General features: G+C 38.5%; 1 protein-coding gene across 1 annotated transcript in view; it reads right to left on the minus strand.

Moving 5' to 3' along the window:
• CRYL1 (crystallin lambda 1) overlaps nucleotides 1-21,608 on the minus strand; it is a gene marked incomplete at both ends in the record, with an annotated part of 178,860 nt that overhangs the window by 28,337 nt on the left and 128,915 nt on the right. Inside the window, one exon of the mRNA XM_084234866.1 lies at nucleotides 3,753-3,914. Coding sequence (XP_084090992.1) covers nucleotides 3,753-3,914 — 162 coding nt within the window. The remainder of the gene's footprint in view (nucleotides 1-3,752; nucleotides 3,915-21,608) is intronic.

Below are 21,608 nucleotides of genomic sequence, written 5' to 3' on the forward strand. Positions count from 1 at the left end.
AAGGTTCCAAGATGATCTCTGGGATGGCTGGAGAGCAGGGCTGTGTTGCAGGAAGCACAAGGGAGTGCTGTGGCCTGGGCAGCCTTTCGGGAGCTCAGGTTGAGGCGGGTGGCACAAGAGTGGCATTCTCCATTCACTTCAGTGAAAAGGCTGTTGAGTTGGGAATGGCCTGGAGGCATGTGATCAGGGTGATAGCTCAGCAGGCCCAACACAGAGGCTTTCTTTATTTTCTCTGCCACAGATTAACCAAAGTTCGGCAGACAGAGGAAAGGCAAACTGTCCCTATTTCCTGAAGAGAATTTGCAATTCATTTACTCACACTCCTGGGTGTGAGCTGGGGGCACTCAGTCCAGGGGAATTCCTCTTCCTCTTTATAAAATGGGCATAAATATAAAGGAGACTTCTGGTTTATGGCTGGTTGAGAGGGCTGAATCCCTTCCTGAACTCTTCCTGCTCAGAGCTGAAGCAGCTCCTGAATGAGGGTGCTAGGAACTGAACAGGCCGCACCATGCAGGGCACAGGGGGCAGAGAGACACTCCCTATAAACCCAAGTCCATGACTAGAACACCAAAGATGATGACTGCATTAAGGCATATGCTTTCAGGGTCAGGTGGAGAGCACAGACTGGGTTTAGCAGGCGGGGGCATCCTAGTGCCTCTGCAGACAGGGTCCCATATGATTCCTGAGAACATCTAACCTGTGGCTGCCTGGCCACCTGCATGCTGTGCCTTCAGGAACTCCTTCACTCAAGGCTTCAATCCCTCTACCTCTTCCCAGGCAGCCTCATCTATGGTCAGGAAAAACACCAAGAGCACTTGATGGTCTAAGGGGGCCCCCACAGGCTCCATCAAACCATCACTTCCTCCACTGAAATAAGGAAGAAAAAAGGGGAAACCTTTTAAAGTAGCTGAAACTATTGAAAAAAATGGTTGTTCTGACTGATTGCTAACACAGATCCTAAGAACCAAGAGAGGCTGCAGCCAAACTTAGCTTCCAGACAATCACCAATAAACAAGTCCCGTCTACTGAATAGTCATCCCTACACCACCCCAGGGAGGTGAGGCACACAAGGAAAGGCAACATGCAAACATATGGGAGACAGAATGCCAGGCAAAGAGAGGTGGTATATTAACACCCTCTTCCTGAGCCTGTCATGTTTCCTGGCCTTACTTAATGGAACCCACTCTGAAATTTCATCCAAACCACCTGGGTACTGGGAACACAAGCCCACTATAAGCTCCATGGCTGAGATACCCTAAATTCCAACTCCTGAAGTGGAAAAGGTGCCCAAGAGAACATAGGTGAGGTCCAAACTTGGTGGCTGATGGCTTTTCTGTAGAGGATTGGAGACAGAAATCTGTAACTGCTGACTATCCACTTTTGCAAGAGTCTTTCAGAAGCAGGTTAAGGCATCCTTTCCCTTTGTCCTTTTCCTGTCTAGGCAAAGAATCCCAGATAACTGAGCAATGGCAGCAAGTGAGTTGATGCACTGAGTCCCTGTGTCTGCCCTGGAGGGCTAAATGGAAAACCTGTAACTTCTCAAAGATTATAAATGGCTCTGGATTCTTTAAGAACTGTCCTTCCATCTTAGATTGAATTACTCAAGATGCTTTTATTCAACTCCCCTAAAGGTCAGTGGAATGAGAAAAAGGTAGGAAGCACAAGCATAGAAGAATTTTAAGAAAATAAAATTCCAGAGACAGCCAACTTGGGTTATTTGGTTTGCTTTAGATAACATTGGTTTTGGCTAAAAATAATTTATAAGAGTAATGTGAGATAATTTTTAAAATAAGGTCTGAACTTACTTTGCTATGCTGTTCATCTTTGGTTCAATAAGTTAGAGTTAATACTGGAATGGTATGAGGGAGAGAAATGTGACTATTCAACAGTTATTACCAGATTGGAGGCACAGTATTGGGTGTGACAGAGAGAAAGTAAATAAGTTGTGATCTCATTCACCAGGTACTTTAAAGTTGAAGATATGTGGTCAAAATCTTTTCAAAGTACTTAGGAGGTATTTTCTGAACAACTGTAGTTATGTTTTATTTTAACCAACTCAGAAAACACTGGTTAGAAATTGGAAGCTTTTAAGCAACAGTCTTACAGTTTTCTCAAAAACAATTGATAACAATCTAGTAAGTGGTCTGCAGTTTCTAAGATCCTTTTTTAAAAAGGTAAACATATAAGTGAAGATACCACAGGCTTCATGCGACCTGGTGTTTGCTTCACTTAAGGTTATTTTGGTGGTAAATTTCATTTGTGTCTGTGTGGTAACTAAACATGACTGGCTTTCTTCTATGTTCTATGGGTCTAATTTTCCTTATAACCATTTTTCACAATGTACATCATATTTTAGTATGAGAACAGTTGGAACCATATGCCTTGTGAATCATGATCCAAGCTGACCCCTTCTTAGAGTATAAAATCTGGTAGCCATCTACAATCTGCTCACCTCCCTAAGCTAACCTGCTCTCTCCCCACTCTAAACTACTCATGCACAGAAAGCAGAATATCCCTTCTTTCAATCCTAGAACCCTTCAGTCATGCTTGGAATACTGTCCTCCCAAGACCTGTGAGCAATTTTTCTTCTCTCTGAGCTATCTGCAAAATTCAAAGACTTTTCTATTATCCTCCAAGAGCCATGTTCATGTATATCACAATACTGCTGTTTACCTAAGCAAATCCCAGTTCTTTGGGGTTAACACTCATGACTCTCCATGACTCTTGTGGCTCTCCATGTCCACATTTTCTCTCTGTTCCCCAAGTGTGTTGGTTCTTCCAGTCAAGCGGGACTCTCTATGTTTGCTCTTGGCTTGGGGTCATTGCTCATGCTATTTCCCAGTCTCAAGCACCCTCCTTCCTCTTCAGCCCACCTGATCCTGTCCAATCTGACCTGGCTTCTCAGTGTAGTCTCCAACCATAATCTCTGCTGGTCTGGTGGTGCTGAGGGTGTGGTCAGCCTGGTGTACTGTCATCTTTATTATGACTTGAGCGGAGTTAGCTTTTCTGTACTAACAGGTTGTCCCAGTTCTCCAACATCACCCTGAGCTCACGTCAGCACTCAAATGTCCTCCACCGAGTAATCCTTGAATCTCCTTTCTGATATTCCCCCTCATATTAACACTTCAATCTCAAAAAGATTTATTGTTTGTTTGCCAACTTGGAACTCACTGTCCAATACGCCTCCTAATGTACTCCAGCTAATTATAGAGAGTGGGTAGAAGAGAAAAACAAGGGAAAGGAGGTATTTGTAGTGAGACTGCTAATCAGAATCTCAGGTAGGTTCCTGGAATCTGCATTTTAACAAAAACGATTCTGCTCTGAATTGGGTTTAGCAAACTACATAATATAAGCAGATAAACTGCAAAATCCTACTCACTGTATACATTTTTTAAAATGTAGCCCCGCTTCCTTAGTAGAGAAATTATTTATTTAGTAGTCTGTTTCCTCAGACAGGGAGTTACTTGATAGTGAAAGCCTGCAAGTATTGCTCATTTTATCCCATTATGCATTAAATATACATATATAATCCAAGGAACTTTGGGATAAAATTCTTTTAATAAATTCTGGCACTGCACAATTCTCTAAACATACTACAACAGCCCATTGAATTGTATAATTTCAACTGGCAAATTGTGTGATGTGAGAATTATAACCCAATAAAGCAGTTAAAAAATACTAGTGTATTAATACTCAAACTATATTGCTTCCAATCACCCACTGAGATACTTCTCCAGGTGTAGCATACTCACCGGATGAGCCACAATGCATTGTTTCACATGTCTTAAACCTGAAAATAATTTGGAGGGCAGGAGGCAGGAGCTGGAGCTGCTTAAGACAACTTTCTCATCGACGATCTGATCTAACTGAGTAAAAATCTTCTTCTTCAGTTCTAGGTCTTCTGGAACACATTCCTAAAAAGGACATACTCAATTACTGTTCGTGATCCCTGCCCTTAATCAGCTGCAAACAAAGCATTTTGTGTTTGATTCTTTCTTAAAATGAACCGATTAAAAAACCCTCTGACAAAAGTTAAAAAAAAAAAAAAGCTGCCCCCAAAATAGGACATATCTTGAAAACTCTGGTAACTGGGTGATACATATGTTATAAGAATTTTCAGTTGGTAGACTGAGACTTTTTAGACCTATACAAACTAGAAAATATAATTCCCAAATACAAAAATCTGCCAAGTAAATGAGGGTGGATTCCACAAACAGAATATACAGTAGCACTTCAGGCAAAGTACTATAAACATCAAATTGTTGTCATCACCACATATTTTCTTTATCTTTTCTGACCATCATTCAACTTATCTTCAAGGAAATTTCTCATCTCCATAAAATGAACAAACACATTACACCCTAATTTGCAAAAGACGTCTTGAGAAACTATTTCTTTTTCTTTTTTTTTAAAGATTTATTATTTATGCTTACCAAAACTGGGGTACAGGCCAGAGGTGCAGGAGGGTAGGGTATTCACCAGAGACAGAGCGGGGAGCTGAACAGGCAGACTGGACTGAAAACACTGCTGAGAGGAGGAGAGGTCTGCCGCACCATGTGGGTCTCTCCCTGGCTGACAGGGAGTCGAACCCATGCTGCAGAGGCTGCGGATAGCTTCATAGTGCTGTGCTCAACCCCCTGCGCCACCAAGGAGGCCCAATAAACCATTTCTAATTGGAAATCCTTTTGAAAAAGACCTTTGTTTCTAAAAATCTAAAGTTACTTTAATGGGGTAGGAGAGGAGGAGAAGGAAGAAATTTTGAATTAAATACTACAGGGAACAATCACTCTGAAATTCTAATCACATACAAAGTTGCCTTGTAAATAGATGACATTCCCAAATACCCAGGTCCGCCCACAGGTGAGGCATGTCCCGGGAAAGTGATATACTCAGTGCCAAAGAGGGATAGGTGACTGAAGAATGATGCTGAACACTAGAAATGCCGGTGGTGTCTATCCCCTTCTGCCACCATTGCCTCTGGGAAATCATACTGTTACGGAGCAGGCCCTATAAAAAACGGGTTGCCCTGCTGTGGGTCCTCACCCGCGCACTTATAAGGGACTTATTAATACTCCACTACAGGCACACACAAAAGGTTAATAAAAGATTTATTTACAAGGGAAAGGGAAATGAGGAAATGTACAATTCAGGGAGAAAATAGGGAAATAAATGCGTCCTACCCAATCCGCCCACCTGAAAACCCAAAGGCACTCTCAGAGTTGGCTGAGCACTGTGAGCTGGCGGGGAGCCAAAAAGGGACCCCCCCCCCCCCCGCAAAGCCCACATGTCTGGTTTTATACCAAACCTGGCTGCTTAACCCCACCCTCAGGTTCCAGCAACGTTCCCTTTGGTGGTGATGGGATTTGTCTTTCCCAATGTCCTGATGGCTTTGGTCTGGAATGGGGGTGGAGTCCACAAAGCCTGTATGGAATTAGCTTTAGGACATCCTTTTCCCTCTAACAATTCCAGGGTTCATTTTACTCAAAGTAGGTCTCATGGGGCAACAGTTAATATTGAATTCCCAACAATGTCTGGTGAATATGGATAATGATTCTGCCATAACCATCAGCGCAAGAATCAATAGGATGCTTACTAAAAGTGTAAATTCTCAGGCCTCTCTGCCAAGACTATCTGAATTGGTCTCTAAGGGAGAGATCCAGGTATTTTCATCAGTCATTCTGATGATTCTTGTTCCTGCTAAAGTTTAGAGGTGTAGCTCCAAAATGTGGATTGTCAATATTGTACGTATGCAATGCTCCCAAATACATCCTCAAGGCACCTCCGCTCTAATGCCAGGGGTCTCACCTTCCTTCCTCCTCCCAGCTATTAATGGATCAACCAAGTTTGTCCTGATTAGTATATTAGCATTGTGGTGGCAGAAATCTCATAAATACCAGCAGATAACCTGAAGTGTGCAAAGAGAAAGTGCAATGCTGAAGTGAAAGGTTCGGAGCCATAAAGAAGAGCCAGGCCAAGCTTCCTCAAAGGAAGGGAAAATTTATTGCTCCCGGGCAGAATTCACAGACCCAAGGCGGGGGGTCAGTGAAGTCCCGCATGTTGTCAGGGGAGGCAGGCTTTTATTTTTATAGGGTGAGGAGAGGTCAGGTGGGAAACTGGGTTTGTATGGTGGGGGGGCAGTTTGTAAGGTGCGAAAAGATTCATAGGGCGGGTGGAGGTTCTTTGTCTGAGAAAAGATTTGTAGGGGAAGGAGGGAGGCTCATTGTCTGAATCCTCTAGGCAGGCTTCCGCATTCCTGTCCCCAGGTGGGCTTCCTGGTGGGTTTTTGCATTCCGGTCTCCTGCATAGACCTTTCATGAAAGACTACTAATAATTACAATAGTAGTAATTGTAAGAATAAAGAAAGTATTTTCATGTTTGATTTAATATTAAATAGCTAATAATAATGTCTAGTATATTGAAATCAGCTGTGTAAACATTATGACACATGAATACCACTTCTATATCCTCTACAAGTCTTTAAGTTTTATTCTAAGAGGGGAAGGCAGTCAAGATCGTGTTTGTTCATACTTTTAAAAAGTATAATCTAGCCATGAGAATTTTATTAAGAACAAATGTCGTATAAGCACCACATCTCAAAGACAGGGAGAGAAATGGAGTCATTTAAGAACTGTAAAGCCCATTGTGTTAAATTCTCTTATCAAAAGGGGTAAAAGAGCTACAGTAGCTGACTGGCTGTATTGAGTAATTCCTGGATCAGTTAAGTCTGCAAGTTGGGTTAAGTTTAAATGGAGACTTGTAGTAAAGCCAGAGACTAAGAACGATGCAGATACTGTTTAAGCTAATAAAAGAATCCTGTGAATGGCCTTATTGTAAGTCTCTCATGCAGATTCTCCCCTGAAATTCTATGCCTTTCTTCAGATTGTCTGATTATCAAAGAGGCAAGAAAACTTGAACCAGAGGAAACCCAAACCTGCTACAATGATATAAGAATTTTTAATGGCACATTTACTTGAAGTCTTCTTGTTTTTAATAGTAAGCCAACTGTGTTTGAATTGCTGGGCCAGTGTTAGGATGACCCTATCCAAATTGACCCTTGAGTTCATTTCCTTGCTATTCTTTCAGGAGTTAACACCCCTTGACCGAGAAAAGGAGTCTGAAATACTAATAATCAGGACTTTCATCATTGGGATTGATTACAAAGCTAAGAGAAGCTACAGTCTCTTTGCCCTAAGGGGGCTGGGAGAAAAAGCAGGAACACATATATCAAAGAGACAACTGAGAACCTAGCTGCCGAGAGGCCTTGCTCTCTCTAAACCACAGTCATATGACCAGGTGAGACTCTACCACCATGTACTCTATCACGACTGTGTTTCAGGGTTGCTTTCTAGAGAAAGCCACCAAATGTTTAGTGTTAGCAAAAATTCTATCACAACCAAAGGAAATTATCTTGAGTCCTTTGATGAAACTTTGACAGCATTTCCAAGTGGTGACTATTTTTGAGGTGGTGCAGAGGCACCACACATAACAAACAGTGTTCTCATGTACAACCACAGTGGTCAGCAAGCTCACTATGATTTTGACAAACAAAACAGAACTTTGGGGACAACTAAATCACAATGTAAGTTCCCAATTATCACATCTATTCATCATCAAAAGGAGTTTACTCATCTCAGGCAGTATCAGATAACAATGCAGGGTTAAGTTAAACATTCCCTTTTCCCTTCCCTTCTCAAAAGGAAGAAACTGAATGATGGTTTATAGTTTACTTAACTTTTAAGTTGTACCTATAACTTATGTTTTTAAAAGTAATTTATAAACTTCAGTGTTCTATTATCAGTAAAAGTTACCTGTAACTCATTAGGATTGTTTGAAAAAACGTGCTCAGTCACAGCAAATCAATGTGCTCCATAATTAATTCCCAGGCAAAGGAAGCCAGATGAGCACTCACATCCTGTTTACCATCCCTCACCCCCGCCATGTTTTAGCTCTCCAATAAGTCTACTCTAACTCCATTTTCCAAAACAAATATATTTATGGGGAAAAAAACTTTCAAGTTTTTAAAAAATCAATTCAGGCATTTTAGTAGGCATCCTATTGCTAGAGAGTAGACATTTGCTATCACAATAGATCTGGGAACAATCTTCAATTTGCTTTCCAGAAAAAAAGAAAAACTAAATCAGAAGGCTTCAGCTTTAATATATCTTATATACATAATTCTATTAGCCAGTTTGAGGGGGGAAAGATTTGGGATGAAAAGACAAATAAGCTAAAATTCTATAGCAATCATGGCAGAAAGGAATTCATTCTCAAGGTGAAGATGGAAATGACACACAAAAAAGCCTGTCTGTTAGCAGTGGTCCTTTCTAGTTCCTAACCAGTTCCTCTTACGTTAATCTCTCTAACACCACTAGTTTCTCTTCACTATTTCCTCCAAGAGCACAATCTTAAAATTCTATCAGGTTAATGGACTGTTATGTCAAGGTTTTTCAGGAGGTAGACATCATAATTACATACAAAAATAGAATTATTATATGTCAAGAAAAAAGGAAGAGTGTAACAGTTTTCAATATCACCAGCAACTACTATGTCCATTTTTTTTCTTAACACAGTAAGGGTATTTTTAAAAAGCATATTACAAATCCTAAAAAGAATTTTACTATAACCTAGAACAAACTATAGCCAATAAAGAGAGAATTTTCCAAAGTCAATGTAGACAGTATTTAGGAATGTTACTTCCTGGGGATTAGATGTCAAGGTTACAAGGATTATTGTTGTTTGTTTTAAAAAGCAGTCCTTTCTCAGGGTAACCACAGGGAATGGCCCAACTGGCACCTGCCTTAATTCTGTCCTGGTGATGTGTCTATCCCCATCCTCATTCCAATGAGTTTTAAAGGGAGTGAGCACCTTTTATGAAATCATTTATTTAGAATTAGGTTAAAATGTTTGACATAAAAAAAAACCAAATTAATTTTATCTGAGCCAGCAAGTAGCAACTATATTTCTAAGTAATATTTCTGATGAGCAAGATGTGTGACTTGAATTTAACAAAGTTTTTTTATTTAACAAAAAAAAACTAAACTGAACATAACAATGTGAACATTAACAGTCACACTGACCAGTGAAAACTCGATACCCTTATAAAAATCCTACCCCAAGCTCCAAGATTCTCAATGGTTTCTTGAAAATGTGAGGTACCATCTTTGCAGAATACCAATTTTCTGAATAAATCTAGCTTTCCTAATTCCCGTTCTTACCCCTCATATTTGGATTATAAATGGCAAGTAGCTCCGTTTGGACTCTCAGCAACAAGATCACAGCAGTTGTAAAGATCACTTATTAGGAAGAATATCTTCAAATTACAATTGAGAATTGAGACTTTCAGAGGACTACAAAATTTAGATTATATAACTTTTTTGTCATTATACTGAACACATAAGCAATGCATTTCCATCAGTGACCTGAATATGATGGAACAGTTTTCAAAAGAGTAGAGAGCAGGGGCAGAGTCTCCTTGTGAGGTTTAGGAAGAAAACATGGAAAGTAAAATAAAATCTCTTGTTGAAAATAATTTAAGAGGATGTTTTTAGTAAAAACACTGTAATTGCTATGACTAAAGTAACAATTTACATTCAATGTATTTCGTTAGGAAGACAATCACAGTTTTATGAAAACATCCTCATTTTTTGAAAACTCAGGTTTGTTTAAATATAAAACTAGTTTCACTTGCAACCATGTATATGTCTGTATTTCACTGTAAAATTAGTTTGTAGTATTTTCAACAGGAATAATATCATCAAGGCAACAGTTATTTGTATCTTTACTTGATATCTATCCACAGGAAAAACCAAAAAGTGAAAGAAATCATTCATACCTACAGTTTAAGTATAGCACAATTTTGAAAAGTTTGTGTTAAATATAACTGAATAAATGAAGGATGGATCTAACATGGGGTCAGATGAGGTTCCTTGCTTTGTTCCCTAGAGGATCTTCTCAATTAAGCAGCAGAGTATTGCATCCAATGAGTCCTGTAGCTTGGGGAAAAACTGGAGCACCTCTTGGACATCAGAGACTATGCAGACTGCACCAGAAGGAACATAGAGGAGATACATGCCTCGGTGAACAAGAAGTAGGAGGAGAGAGATGCTCAGAGGCTGTAGTTGTAAGGGAAGGTGCTGCTGTACAAACTAATGCTGTTTTCTGGTGGTCCTTGGAGAACAGAAATCCGAATATTGTGGAGGCACACAACCTTGACTGAGAAGAAATACATATGGAGTTGCTGGGATGACCCTAGCAGGAACAAGGACAGCTTGTGCCACAAACATAAACTTGTCCCTCCTGTAGAACATCTGCATCACTGGCTTGACCTCTTCAAGCCCCTCTCCCACCCTCTGTCTCAGCAGCAGCATGATTATATCTCAGACCTATGGAAGCCTGGAAAGGACAAATATCCAAAATATAAAAACCAGAGCACCACCTGCTGGAGAGAGAAAGGAGTTCTAATCTCTAAGACCTGAAACAGGAAAATGGGAAGACAAAAAAAAAATAACACATGGCAATTTGAGAACTCAAGGGATTGTGACACCAAAAGGAAAGAACAACTCTCCAGAGTCCAGACACAAACATATGGAAGGTTTTATTTTCTTATCAGATAGTTCAAAACTGTCATGATAAAGAAATTCAAGGATATAGAAGAAAATAAGAAAATGAAAGCTGAAATGATACAAGAGAATTCTGAAAAGCTAAAACAGATACGCTAAAATTCAGACTAAGAAATGAATGACATGAGGAATACAATAATGAATAGAAAATAGAATCTTAAGATTTAAATAAGAAAATAAGGGAGGTACAGGATGTAATATGATTAATAGAAGAGAGAAAAGTTTCTGTAGCAAGCTGCGGAATTAGTGTTGTGCCGGAGTTCGGAATTCAAAGACCACCAGAGAGCCGTCACTGATGCAAGCACAAGAGGGTCGTTTATTGACAAGCTGGAGCTTGGGCTTCCACCATCACCGACGCAGCGGGTTTAGGTTGAGAGCCCCGAGCTCCTTTTTCCACCAAGTTTTTATAGAACTTTGCTATAGCGGCAGGAAATTTGAACAGTGCTAAGGGATGATTGGGTGGCCTTGGCAGCAGTCGGAGCTGGCGTTTTAAGATTGGCTCATGCAGGGTTTAAGCATTCCATTCTTATCTATCTACTGCAGGGGTTTCTGGCCAGTAACTGATTGATGGGTTGGTCTTGCTCGTGACAGTTTTACAGCCCATTTCTCAGAGTTGTTTGTGCTCTAGAGGAATTTTGGTACTTAAGGAGATTAAAACTCAGGCCTAGTGGGGGAAGCGGCCAAGGGTAAGCCTGTCATGGCGCCTGTAATGCCAACCTTTTGGTTTCTGCTTTTCAGTAGACCAGACCAAACAGAGAACTGAATAAATGAATAATGCGCAAAAACAAAGGTAGAAGTAGAAAGAGAAATATAAAGTAAAAAATGAAGAGACACTTCAGGAATTATCTGACACCATTAGGAAAGGCAACATAAGGATAATGGGTATCCCACAAGAGGAAGAGGAAAAGAAGGGAGCAGAGAACTTATTCAAAGAAATAATAGAGGAAATTTTCCCAAACCTGGGTAAGGAACTAAGTATACAAGACTATATATATATATATATATATATATATATATATATATATATAGTTGCGAAAGACAAAGAAAAAATATTGAAAGTGCCTAGGGAGGGCCTCCCCTGGTGGCGCAACGGTTGAGCACTGGGCTGCGAAGCTGACCACAGACTCTGCAGCCGGTTCCATACCCCCGGCCACCGGGCGAGGGTCCCATATGGCGCGCAGACCTCTCCTGCCCCCAGCTGCTTCCCTCAGCAGTGTACTTCAGCCTGCCTGCTCTGCTCCCCGCTCTGGCTCTGGTGAATTCTCTCACCCTCCCGCGCTTCTGACTGTACCCAGTGCTTGTGTAAATAAATAAATAAATAAATAAATAAATAAATAAATAAATAAATAAATAAATCTTTAAAAAAAAAAGAAAAAAGAAAGTGCCTAGGGAAAAAAATGTAGGTAACCTCTAAAGGTACTCCCATCAGACTTATATCAGACTTTTTTGAGGAAACTCTGCAGGTAGGGAGAACATGGAATGACAAAAAAAAATGCATGGTGTGTTTCCATATTGAAGATGTTCATTGTGGCACTATTCACAATAGTCAAGATACAGAAACAACCTAAGTGCCCAAACACAGATGAGTAGATCAGGGAGATGTGGTATATACACACAACAGAATACTGTTGAGCTTAAAAGTAAAGATGAACTCCTGCATTTTACAACATGGATGGAGCTGGAAGGGATTATGCAAAGTGAAATAAGTCAGAATAAGAACAAGTAATACAGTTTAGTTCACTCATATATCAAATACAGACAAAGAAAAAAGGGTCAGATAAAGCCAAATCAATAACAAACCCTAGAAATGACTATAAAATTGAGGCAACGGTAGGCTAGGAGGAAGTGTGGAGAGCAGAAAGTGGATGGGGCTCAATGGACTATCGTGAAGGACTGTGGGCACTTTGGTGGTATGGGTGTGGTTCCTCGGTGTGTGTGTGGTGTGTGTAGGTGTGTGGGTGTGGTAACATACATCTAAAGAGGTGTGATCTTATTCCTCTGAATCATATACTGTGTTGTAAATCAATGCTACCTCAATAAAAAAATATTTTCTGAAGACTCATAAAAAACTGGAATTACTTAAATAATATACGTAGTATACAATATTCTTACATTATATTTGTTTTATTTAGCTATATATATATAGAAAACAATTGGATTTCATACTAAAGTAAACTTCTATATTTTATCTTTATTTCTACTTGGCAGGATGGAATTAGTCAGTTTCAAATAAATTTTATAATTATTTTTAAAAGTGCAAATGATTATCTTTTTAAGCAGAAACTTTGTTTCTTTATCTGTGATAATGAAACCTATATTTATCTTCATGGATTCCTTTTTTATCCACATAATTACTTCTCATTATCTATGTCCCTGACAAAAATAGAATCTTACTTAAAAAGAAAAATTTATAATTCTATATGTGATAGTCAACATTAGTTCATTTTATTTTAAATTTGTTTTCTTTCTAAAAGAATCAAGTTGCATTTTCTTTAGTGCTCCTTCTTTGATCTCTTTCGTGGGTTTGTAGTTACTTAGTATAAAACTAATAGTAATCTGGCCCTCAATGTCTAATATAAGGCTTGTCTGTGGCAATATGATATGAATATTATATTCAGCCTCCCATTCAGAAAAGACAACTGATGAATTTATAAAGGTAGCGTGTGTGTGTGTGTGTGTGTGTGTATTTATTGCTCTTTCTGTGGGCTTATTGAAAACTGACCTTTGTCCTACAATAGAATTCAGCTAAAATAGCACCCCCTTATCATATTTCCCCAATAGTTACCACAATAGAAATTTTAAAAAGAAAATATAACCCTGAAAACAAAGGTGAGTAGGCAAATTCATGGCAAATTTTTTAAAAAGGTATATTGAGAGAATGTATATAAGTTAACAGAAATTTCCTTCATAAAATTGATGGGGACTTCTGGTTCTGGCAATATAATGTACCAGGAAACCTACAACTATTTCCTCTGCAGGAGATATCATGAATGGTTGAGCTCTCAGAAAAGTAAAGAAGATTCCCAGGTGAAACAAGCAAGGAAGCTGAAAGCCACGATAGACAGCACTGAAGTAATGCTATGACTATCTAGTGTGAAGTATGTTTTGGTGGTCTGGATAGAGAGTTCAAATGCTCTCATGAGGAGAGGAAAACATGGGTCATAGATTCAGGGAGTTGGGATCAAGACTACTATGATAAAGGCAAGATACTCAAAGGCTTATATTTTCAATGAACTGATAGGCAAACAAGTAAAAAAATCCATCTGCTGAGGAACAAGGGGAAAGAATGTTTTGATCTTAGTGCCAACTGGGGAAATCAAAGGGTGAAGGGAGAGGTAAACCTATATGTGAATTCATATTCAGGAGCTTGAATTTCCAGGTTTTCAAAATTATATCATACCCTGGATACCCTCAAGCTAAGAAGTAATACAAAAATTGCTTTCAGACTAGAGATAAGCCCAATAAACACAAACATAAAAATATTCTGGGTGGATATTTGCTAAAAGAGGTTTTGGTTTCATAGAAAAGAGCCCCAGGGAAAAAGTCACAACCCAAAATTATGAAACAGATGAAACCACCTAGACAGAAGTAAGACCAGGATCAGATAACAAAGCCCAGAATTTTGTGTAACTGAAAAATAGGATCACCTAATAAGCTATGTGTAAATTAATAAAAAGAATAACAAAGGAATCAAACCCAGAAAGACAAGGCAGGCAAGAAGAATCACTAACTAGAACATTTAGACACCAGATTTTGAAACAAAATGACTAAGTTCTTGGATACTTGCCACCAAGATGGTCAAGAAAAAACAATGGCCACACCAAAAACTAGATTGTGACCACATGTTGCCTACTTACTGTACCAGTTACTACCAGCCAGTGTGTGACCAAGGACAAGAAAACTAATAGTTTCATCATTCAAAACACAGGACAGGTTACAGCATCAGTAACATTTCTTTGATACCTATGGGCTCCCAAGCTGTATGTGAAATTACTGTATGTGAAATTACTGCATGAACTATAGTTCATGCAGTAATTTCAGAGCAAGGCGGTAAGGAATTATTCTCATGAAATCCAGAAGGACTGAACACCCTCACCCCAATTTAGACCTGTGGGTGCTGCCACATGACCTCTGCCAAAGCCCATATAAAGGAGTTAAGTTCTTAAGGACTAAAGACAAACTGTCCTCTGGGAAAAATAAAATAGAAATTATACTTAAAAATTAAAAATAAATAAAATTACTGAATAGGTTAAGCAACAGGATAAACATAGATGAAGAGAGAATTAATGAACAGGAAGACAGTTAAGGAAATGACCTAAAATGTCATATAGAAAGCAAGACAATAAAAGCAAAAATTAACAATTCTGAGAATCAGACACACCTACCACTGCAGTATGACACTGACACCCCCCCCACAACTATTAATAAAGCATGCAAAAATTCAATAATCACATGGAAAAAAATAAACAACTCAATTAATAAGCCTGATTTATTGGACACATAGAGCCCAGCTTCCAATGAGACTGAAAAGATGCATTACTTTCAAAGAACATGGAGCATTTATAAAAAGTTCCCATGTACTAAATTATAATGCAAGTTTCAATAATTCAAAGGACTCATATCATATATACTTTTTTCTCTAACTACAATGCAAGGAAGACTGAAATCACAAACAATAAATGACCCAATATACTTGCAAAATTGAAAATAAACTTCTAAATAGTACTTGAGTCAAAGTGAAATCCTAATGGAAAATAAGATATACTTAGAACTGCGCAGTGAAATCACACATATCAGAATTTGTTGACTACAACTAAAACAATTCTTAAAGAGAAATTGATCGATCTTTTCTTAGGAAAGCCTAGAAAGAAATAAGCCCAACATCCAATTCAGAAAGTCAAAAATAGGACAGAACAAGCCTAAGGAAAAAATTAAAACACTATAATAAAGATAACAACCAAAATCAATAAAATAGACTATAGCTCAAATATAGAGAATCAATACCAAAATCAGTTATTTAAAAAGAATATAACATGGCAAACATCTGGAGAAGAATCTCTATACAGTCACTAAGAACGGGTCCCCAGGACCCGTTATTCTCAAACAATAATTTATTGTTTCTCAAACAATAATTTATTCTCAAACAATAATTTCTCCCTGGAAAGCCTCAACCAAATTCACAGCTCAAATCAGTGATCTATATACTAGACCCACATTTCTTTCCCTTTCTCAGGGCATATTCATATGGATTCTTCATACACACCTCAAATTTATGTAATCTGGTCCCTCTCCTAGTGCCAGTCATTATATAAATTTGACGGTAAACAAAGAACCTTTAATGCTCTTTTCCTTATTCTAATGATCCACAGGGAAATAGTATAATTCTAGTACCCCACCAACAAAATCACTCAGTTTACACTAATAAACCACATCATTTTGTAAAATGGTTCTAAAACATCAAATTTATTTGTAGGATTATAATTAGCAGTGCTAATTTTAGGTGATGTTAATTCACTAAGCAATGAATTTTTCCTGCCTACCTATCATACACTTTAAAATGACCAATAAGCAAATGACCACAACGAGGGTGCACAGGGCAAAAACTCAAAGACGGGGGGAGAAGGGAAAGTTTTAGATTTCTATACAAAAGAAGGATATATCTCTACATGCAGGAGAAAATTATAATATTAGAACACAGTACATCTTTGAATTGACATTTAGAAACTCATTATATTTAAACATCCGTACTGTAAACAGAATTCAACAATGTAAGCTCCATGAAGCAGCAATTTTGGTTTTGATTTTTTGTTTATTGCTATATCCCCAGTTCCAAGAATAGTTTCTGACACAAAGGAGGCAATCAGTAAATATTTACTAAATCAGTGAGCTAATAAATGACAATGTCTGTAATGTAGTACTCAATTTCATACAATGCTGCCCAAGATCAAGGAATACATATTTACTCTCTTCTAAATAATACATATTTACTCTGTCTAAATAGGACAAAAGAAAAAAACACAAGGCATATCCCTGCTTCAAGCAGGTTATGGGGCAATCCTAGTCATTCCTGGACTTGTATATTTAAAACAGTTCCCAGATAGCACAGACTACAAAACTGTTCTTTTTATAAACCATTTCTTCTCATTTGTTGATGTTTCCACCTTCCCCAAATTCTGCAATAATAGGAAGCCCTGAAAGTGAACTGATCTCCCTTCTTTAGGTATACATGTGATAGGTGGACTCAGCTACTGTAATCTATTCCACACTGTGCAAGCAGGACTCTGTTACCACCTGCTAATACTCCTCCCTTTCCTTCAGCTATTAGCCATGATGCTAGTCCCACAGCAAGTACTCAATTATAAACACAAACTCTAGCATTTTTTTAAATTTATTTTTATTCATGCATACAAGAACTGGGGTACAGGCCAGATGTGCAGGAGCGTGAGAGGATTCACCAGAGAAAGCACGGGGAACAGAACAGGCAAAATTGCTGACTGAAATACACTGCTGAGGGGAGCAGCAGATGAGACAGGAGAGTTCTGCCACACCATGTGGGTATATCCCCAGTCTCCCAGGATCAAACCCGCACTGCAGAGGCTGGGGACAGCTTCACAGTGCTGTGCTCAACCGCCTGTGCCACCAGGGAGGCCCTAGCAATTTTTTTTTTTATATATATTTTATCATTCTTCATTTTTGTACAATGTATGCTTTCTCCTCTCAGGTATAGTCCCCATGAAATCCGTACCACCAATTCACCGGTGTACCTTCACCATAGTCCCTTGTGTTCTTCCCACCCCTATTTTGAGCCTTCTTTCTCCAACTCCCCTGCAGAATGTCTCTGTTTTATAGTTGCCTGCTGATTTTGATTTTTAATTTATTATAATTACTTTTCCCCCCGATCCCTAATTTAGTTCTTCTACATTCCACCTATAAGTAAAACCATACAATATTTTTCCTTTTCTTTCTGGCTTATTTCACTGAGCATGATCCCTTCCAGCTCCATCCATGTTGCTGCAAATTGCATGAGTTTATCTTTTTTGATTGCTGAGTAATATTCCATTGTGTATATGTACCACATCTTCTTGATCCAGTCATCTATTTTTGGGCATTTGGGTTGTTTCCACATTTTACCTATTGTAAATAGTGCTGCAATAAACACAGGTGCACAGGAGTTCTATTTAATCAATGTTTTTGCGTCTTTTGGGTAGCTCCCTAGTGGTGGAATTGCCTGGTCGTATGGTAGCTCTATATTTAGTGGACTGAGAAACATCCAGACAGCTTTCCATAGTGGTTGGACCAGTTTGCACTCCCACCAGCAAAGTAGGAGAGTTCCTTTTTCACCACATCCTCACCAACATTTGTCGTTGCTTATTTTTTGATATGTGCCATTCTTACTGGTGTAAGGTGGTATCTCAATGTGGTTTTCATTTGTATTTCCTTGATTATACAGGATGTTGAACATTTTTTCATATGCCTGTTGGCCATTTGCATTTTTCCTTTTAGTTCTTCTGCCCATTTCTTTTTTTTTTTTTTGTTTTTGTTTTTGCTTTTGTTTTTTTAAGATTTATTTATTTATACAAGCACTGGGTACAGTCAGAAGCGAGGGAGGGTGAGAAAATTCACCAGAGTCACAGCGGGGAGCAGAACAGGCAGACAGATGGAGGGCACTGCTGAGGGGAGCAGCGGGCAGCAAGAGAGGTCTGCGCGCCATGTGGGACCGTCACCTGGTGGCCGGGGATCGAACCGGTGCTGCAGAGGCTGCGGGCAGCTTCACAGCCCAGCGCTCAACTGCTGCACCACTGGGGAGGCCCTGCCCATTTCTTGACTGGATTGTTTATTTTGTTTTTGTTGAACTGTGTCAGTTCTTTGTATATCTTTGTGATCAGTCCCTTATCAGTTGACTGGAGTTCAAAGATTTTTTCCCAATCATTGAGTTGTCTCTCTGTTTTGGTTAATGTCTCTTTTGCTGTGTAAAATCTTTTCAGTTTGATGTAATCCCAGGTGTTTATCTTTTCCTTGACTATCTTTGCTTTGGGTGATGAGTCTTTAAAGATGTTATTGCCATGTATGTCTTGTAGTGTTTTACCTATATTTTCTTCTACATATTTTATGGGTTCAATTCTTATGTCCAGTTCTTTTATCCACTTTGAGTTTATTTTTGTTCATGGTGAAAGATAGTGGTCTAGTTTCTTTTTTTTGTAGTAGTCCAGTTTTCCCAGCACCATTTATTGAACAAACTATCCATGTTCCATTGTATATTCTTTGCTCCTCTGTCAAAGATCAGATGTCCACATAAGTGTGGCTCTCTATTTGGTTCCATTGGTCTATGTGTCTGTTTTTGTTCCAATACCAAACCAAACTGCTTTAATTATTAAGGCTTTGTCGTATAGCTTGAAGTTTGGAAGTGTGATACCTCTTTTCTCCTTTGTTTTCATCAGTAGGGCTTTGGCTAGTCATGGTTTTTTGTGGTTCCATATGAATTTCATCAGTATTTGTTCTATTTCATTGAAGAATGTCATTGAGATTTTTATTGGAATAGAGTTGAATCTGTATACTGCTTTGGGTAGGATGGACATTAAAATAATGTTAATTCTTCCAATCCATGAGCAGGAGATGTCTTTCCATTTCTTTGTGTCTTCTTCTACTTCTTTTAACTGTGTTTTATGATTTTCTTTGTATAGGTCTTTTCACCTCTTTTGTAAGGTTTATTCCCAAGTATTTGATTTTTTTTGTTTCAATTATAAAAGGGATGGTTTTCTTGATTTCTTATTCTTCAGACTGATTGATTGTATATAGGAAGGCTACTGATTTTTGCAATATTTGCTGATTTTGTGTCCTGCTACTTTACTGAACTGGTTGATTATTTTGAGTAGTTATTTGTGGAGTTTTTAGGGTTCTCTATGTATATTATCATATCATCTGCAAATAGTGATAGTTTTACTTCTTCTTTCCCTATCTGGATTCCTTGTATGTGTTTCTCTTCTATTATTACCCTGGCTAGGACCTCCAGTATTATATTGAAGAGCAGTGGTGAGAGAGGACATCCTTGTTTTGTTCCTGGTCTTAAAGGAAAGGTCTTCAGCTTTTCGCCATTGAGAATAATACCAGCGGTGGGTTTGTTGTATATGGCTTTTAAAATGTTAAGGTATGTTCCTTCTATCTGGAGAATTTCAAGGCCTTCATCATCAATGGATGTTGGACTTTGTCAAATGCTTTCTCAGCATCTATTGATGTGATCATATGGTTTTTTATTTTGCTTTTTGTTGATGTGTTGAATTACACGGATCGATTTTCGTATGTTGAACCATCCTTGTGCCCCTGGGATGAATCTCACTTGATCGTGGTGTATTATCCCTTTGATGCATTATTGGATTCTGTTAGCAAGGATTTTGTTGAGAATTTTTGAATCAGTGTTCATTAGGGAAATTGGCCTGTAATTTTCTTTTTTGTGTGCTGTTTTTGTTTAGTTTTAGTATTAGTGTAATGTTGGTTTCATAGAACATATTTGGTAGTATTCCTTCTTTTTCAATTTTTTAAAGAGTTTGTTTAGCAGAGGCACTAATTCACTGCTGAACATTGGGTAGAATTCATTTGTGAAGCTGTCTGGGCCTGGGCTTTTGTTTTTTTTTGTTTGTTTGTTTGTTTGTTTTGTTTGTTTGTTTTTTTTGTTTTTTTGTTTTTTTTTTTTTTATAAATTTTATTGTTATATTCCCCATACAATTGCAGCCCCCCCATTCTCACCCCAATCCCTCCCCTCCCGCCCCCGCCCCCCTAAAAGTGTCTCTGGTTCATAGTTTTTTGTTGATTTTGATTTTCACTTTCTTATAGTTATTCATTTTCCTGGTCCCTTATTTAAGTTTTCTAGATTCCTGCTATGAGTGAGACCATCCGGTATTTTTCTTTTTCTTTTTGGCTTATTTTGCTGAGCATGATCCCTTCCAGCGCCATCCATGTTGCTGCAAATTGCATGTGTTTATCTTTTTTGAATGCTGAGTAATATTCCATGGTATATATGTACCACATCTTCTTGATCCAGTCATCTATTTTTGGGCATTTGGGTTGTTTCCAAAGCTTAGCTATTGTAAACAGTGCTGCTATAAACATAGGGGTGCAGGTGTTCTTTGGAATTGATGTTTCTGTGTCCTTTGGGTAAATACCTAGGAGTGGAATTGCTGGATCATATGGAAGCTCTATGTTTAGTAGGTCCAGAAATCTCCACACAGCTCTCCACAGTGGTTGGACCAGTTTGCACTCCCACCAACAGTGCAGAAGAGTTCCTTTTTCTCCACACCCTCGCCAGCATTTGTTGTTGCTAGTTTTTTTAATATGTGCCATTCTCACTGGTGTAAGATGGTATCTCATGGTAGTTTTGATTTGCATTTCCCTGATGGCAAGTGATGTTGAACATTTTTTCATATGCCTGTTGGCCATTTGCATTTCCTCTTTGGAGAAGTTTCTTTTTAGCTCTTCTGCCCATTTTTTGACTGGATTATTTTCTTTGTTGTTGTTGAGTCTCATCAGCTCTTTGCAGATTTTTGTGATCAGTCCTTTATCATTAGTGTTGGGTGCAAAAATGTTCTCCCAGTTGGTGGGGTTTCTCTTTGTTTTTGTTATTGTCTCTTTTGCTGTGCAGAAGCTCTTTAATTTGATGTAGTCCCAGCTGTTTATCTTTGCCTTCACTATCACTGCTTTGGGTGATGTGTCTGTAAAGATGTCTTTGATGTGCAGATCACGTAGTGTTTCGCCTATATTTCCTTCTATATATTTTATGGTTTCAGGTCTTATGTCTAGTTCTTTAATCCATTTTGAGTTGATTTTTGTGTATGGTGTGAGGTAGTGGTCAAGCTTCATTCTTTTGCATGTAGCGACCCAGTTTTCCCAGCACCATTTATTGAACAAACTTTCTTTGCTCCAATGCATAGTCTTTGCTCCTTTGTCAAAGATTAGTTGACCATAAATCTGTGGGTTTATTTCTGGATTTTCTATTCG

This window comes from Talpa europaea (genome assembly GCF_964194135.1).
Source record: "Talpa europaea genome assembly, chromosome: 6".
In the NCBI taxonomy this organism is placed as follows: Eukaryota; Metazoa; Chordata; class Mammalia; order Eulipotyphla; family Talpidae; genus Talpa; species Talpa europaea.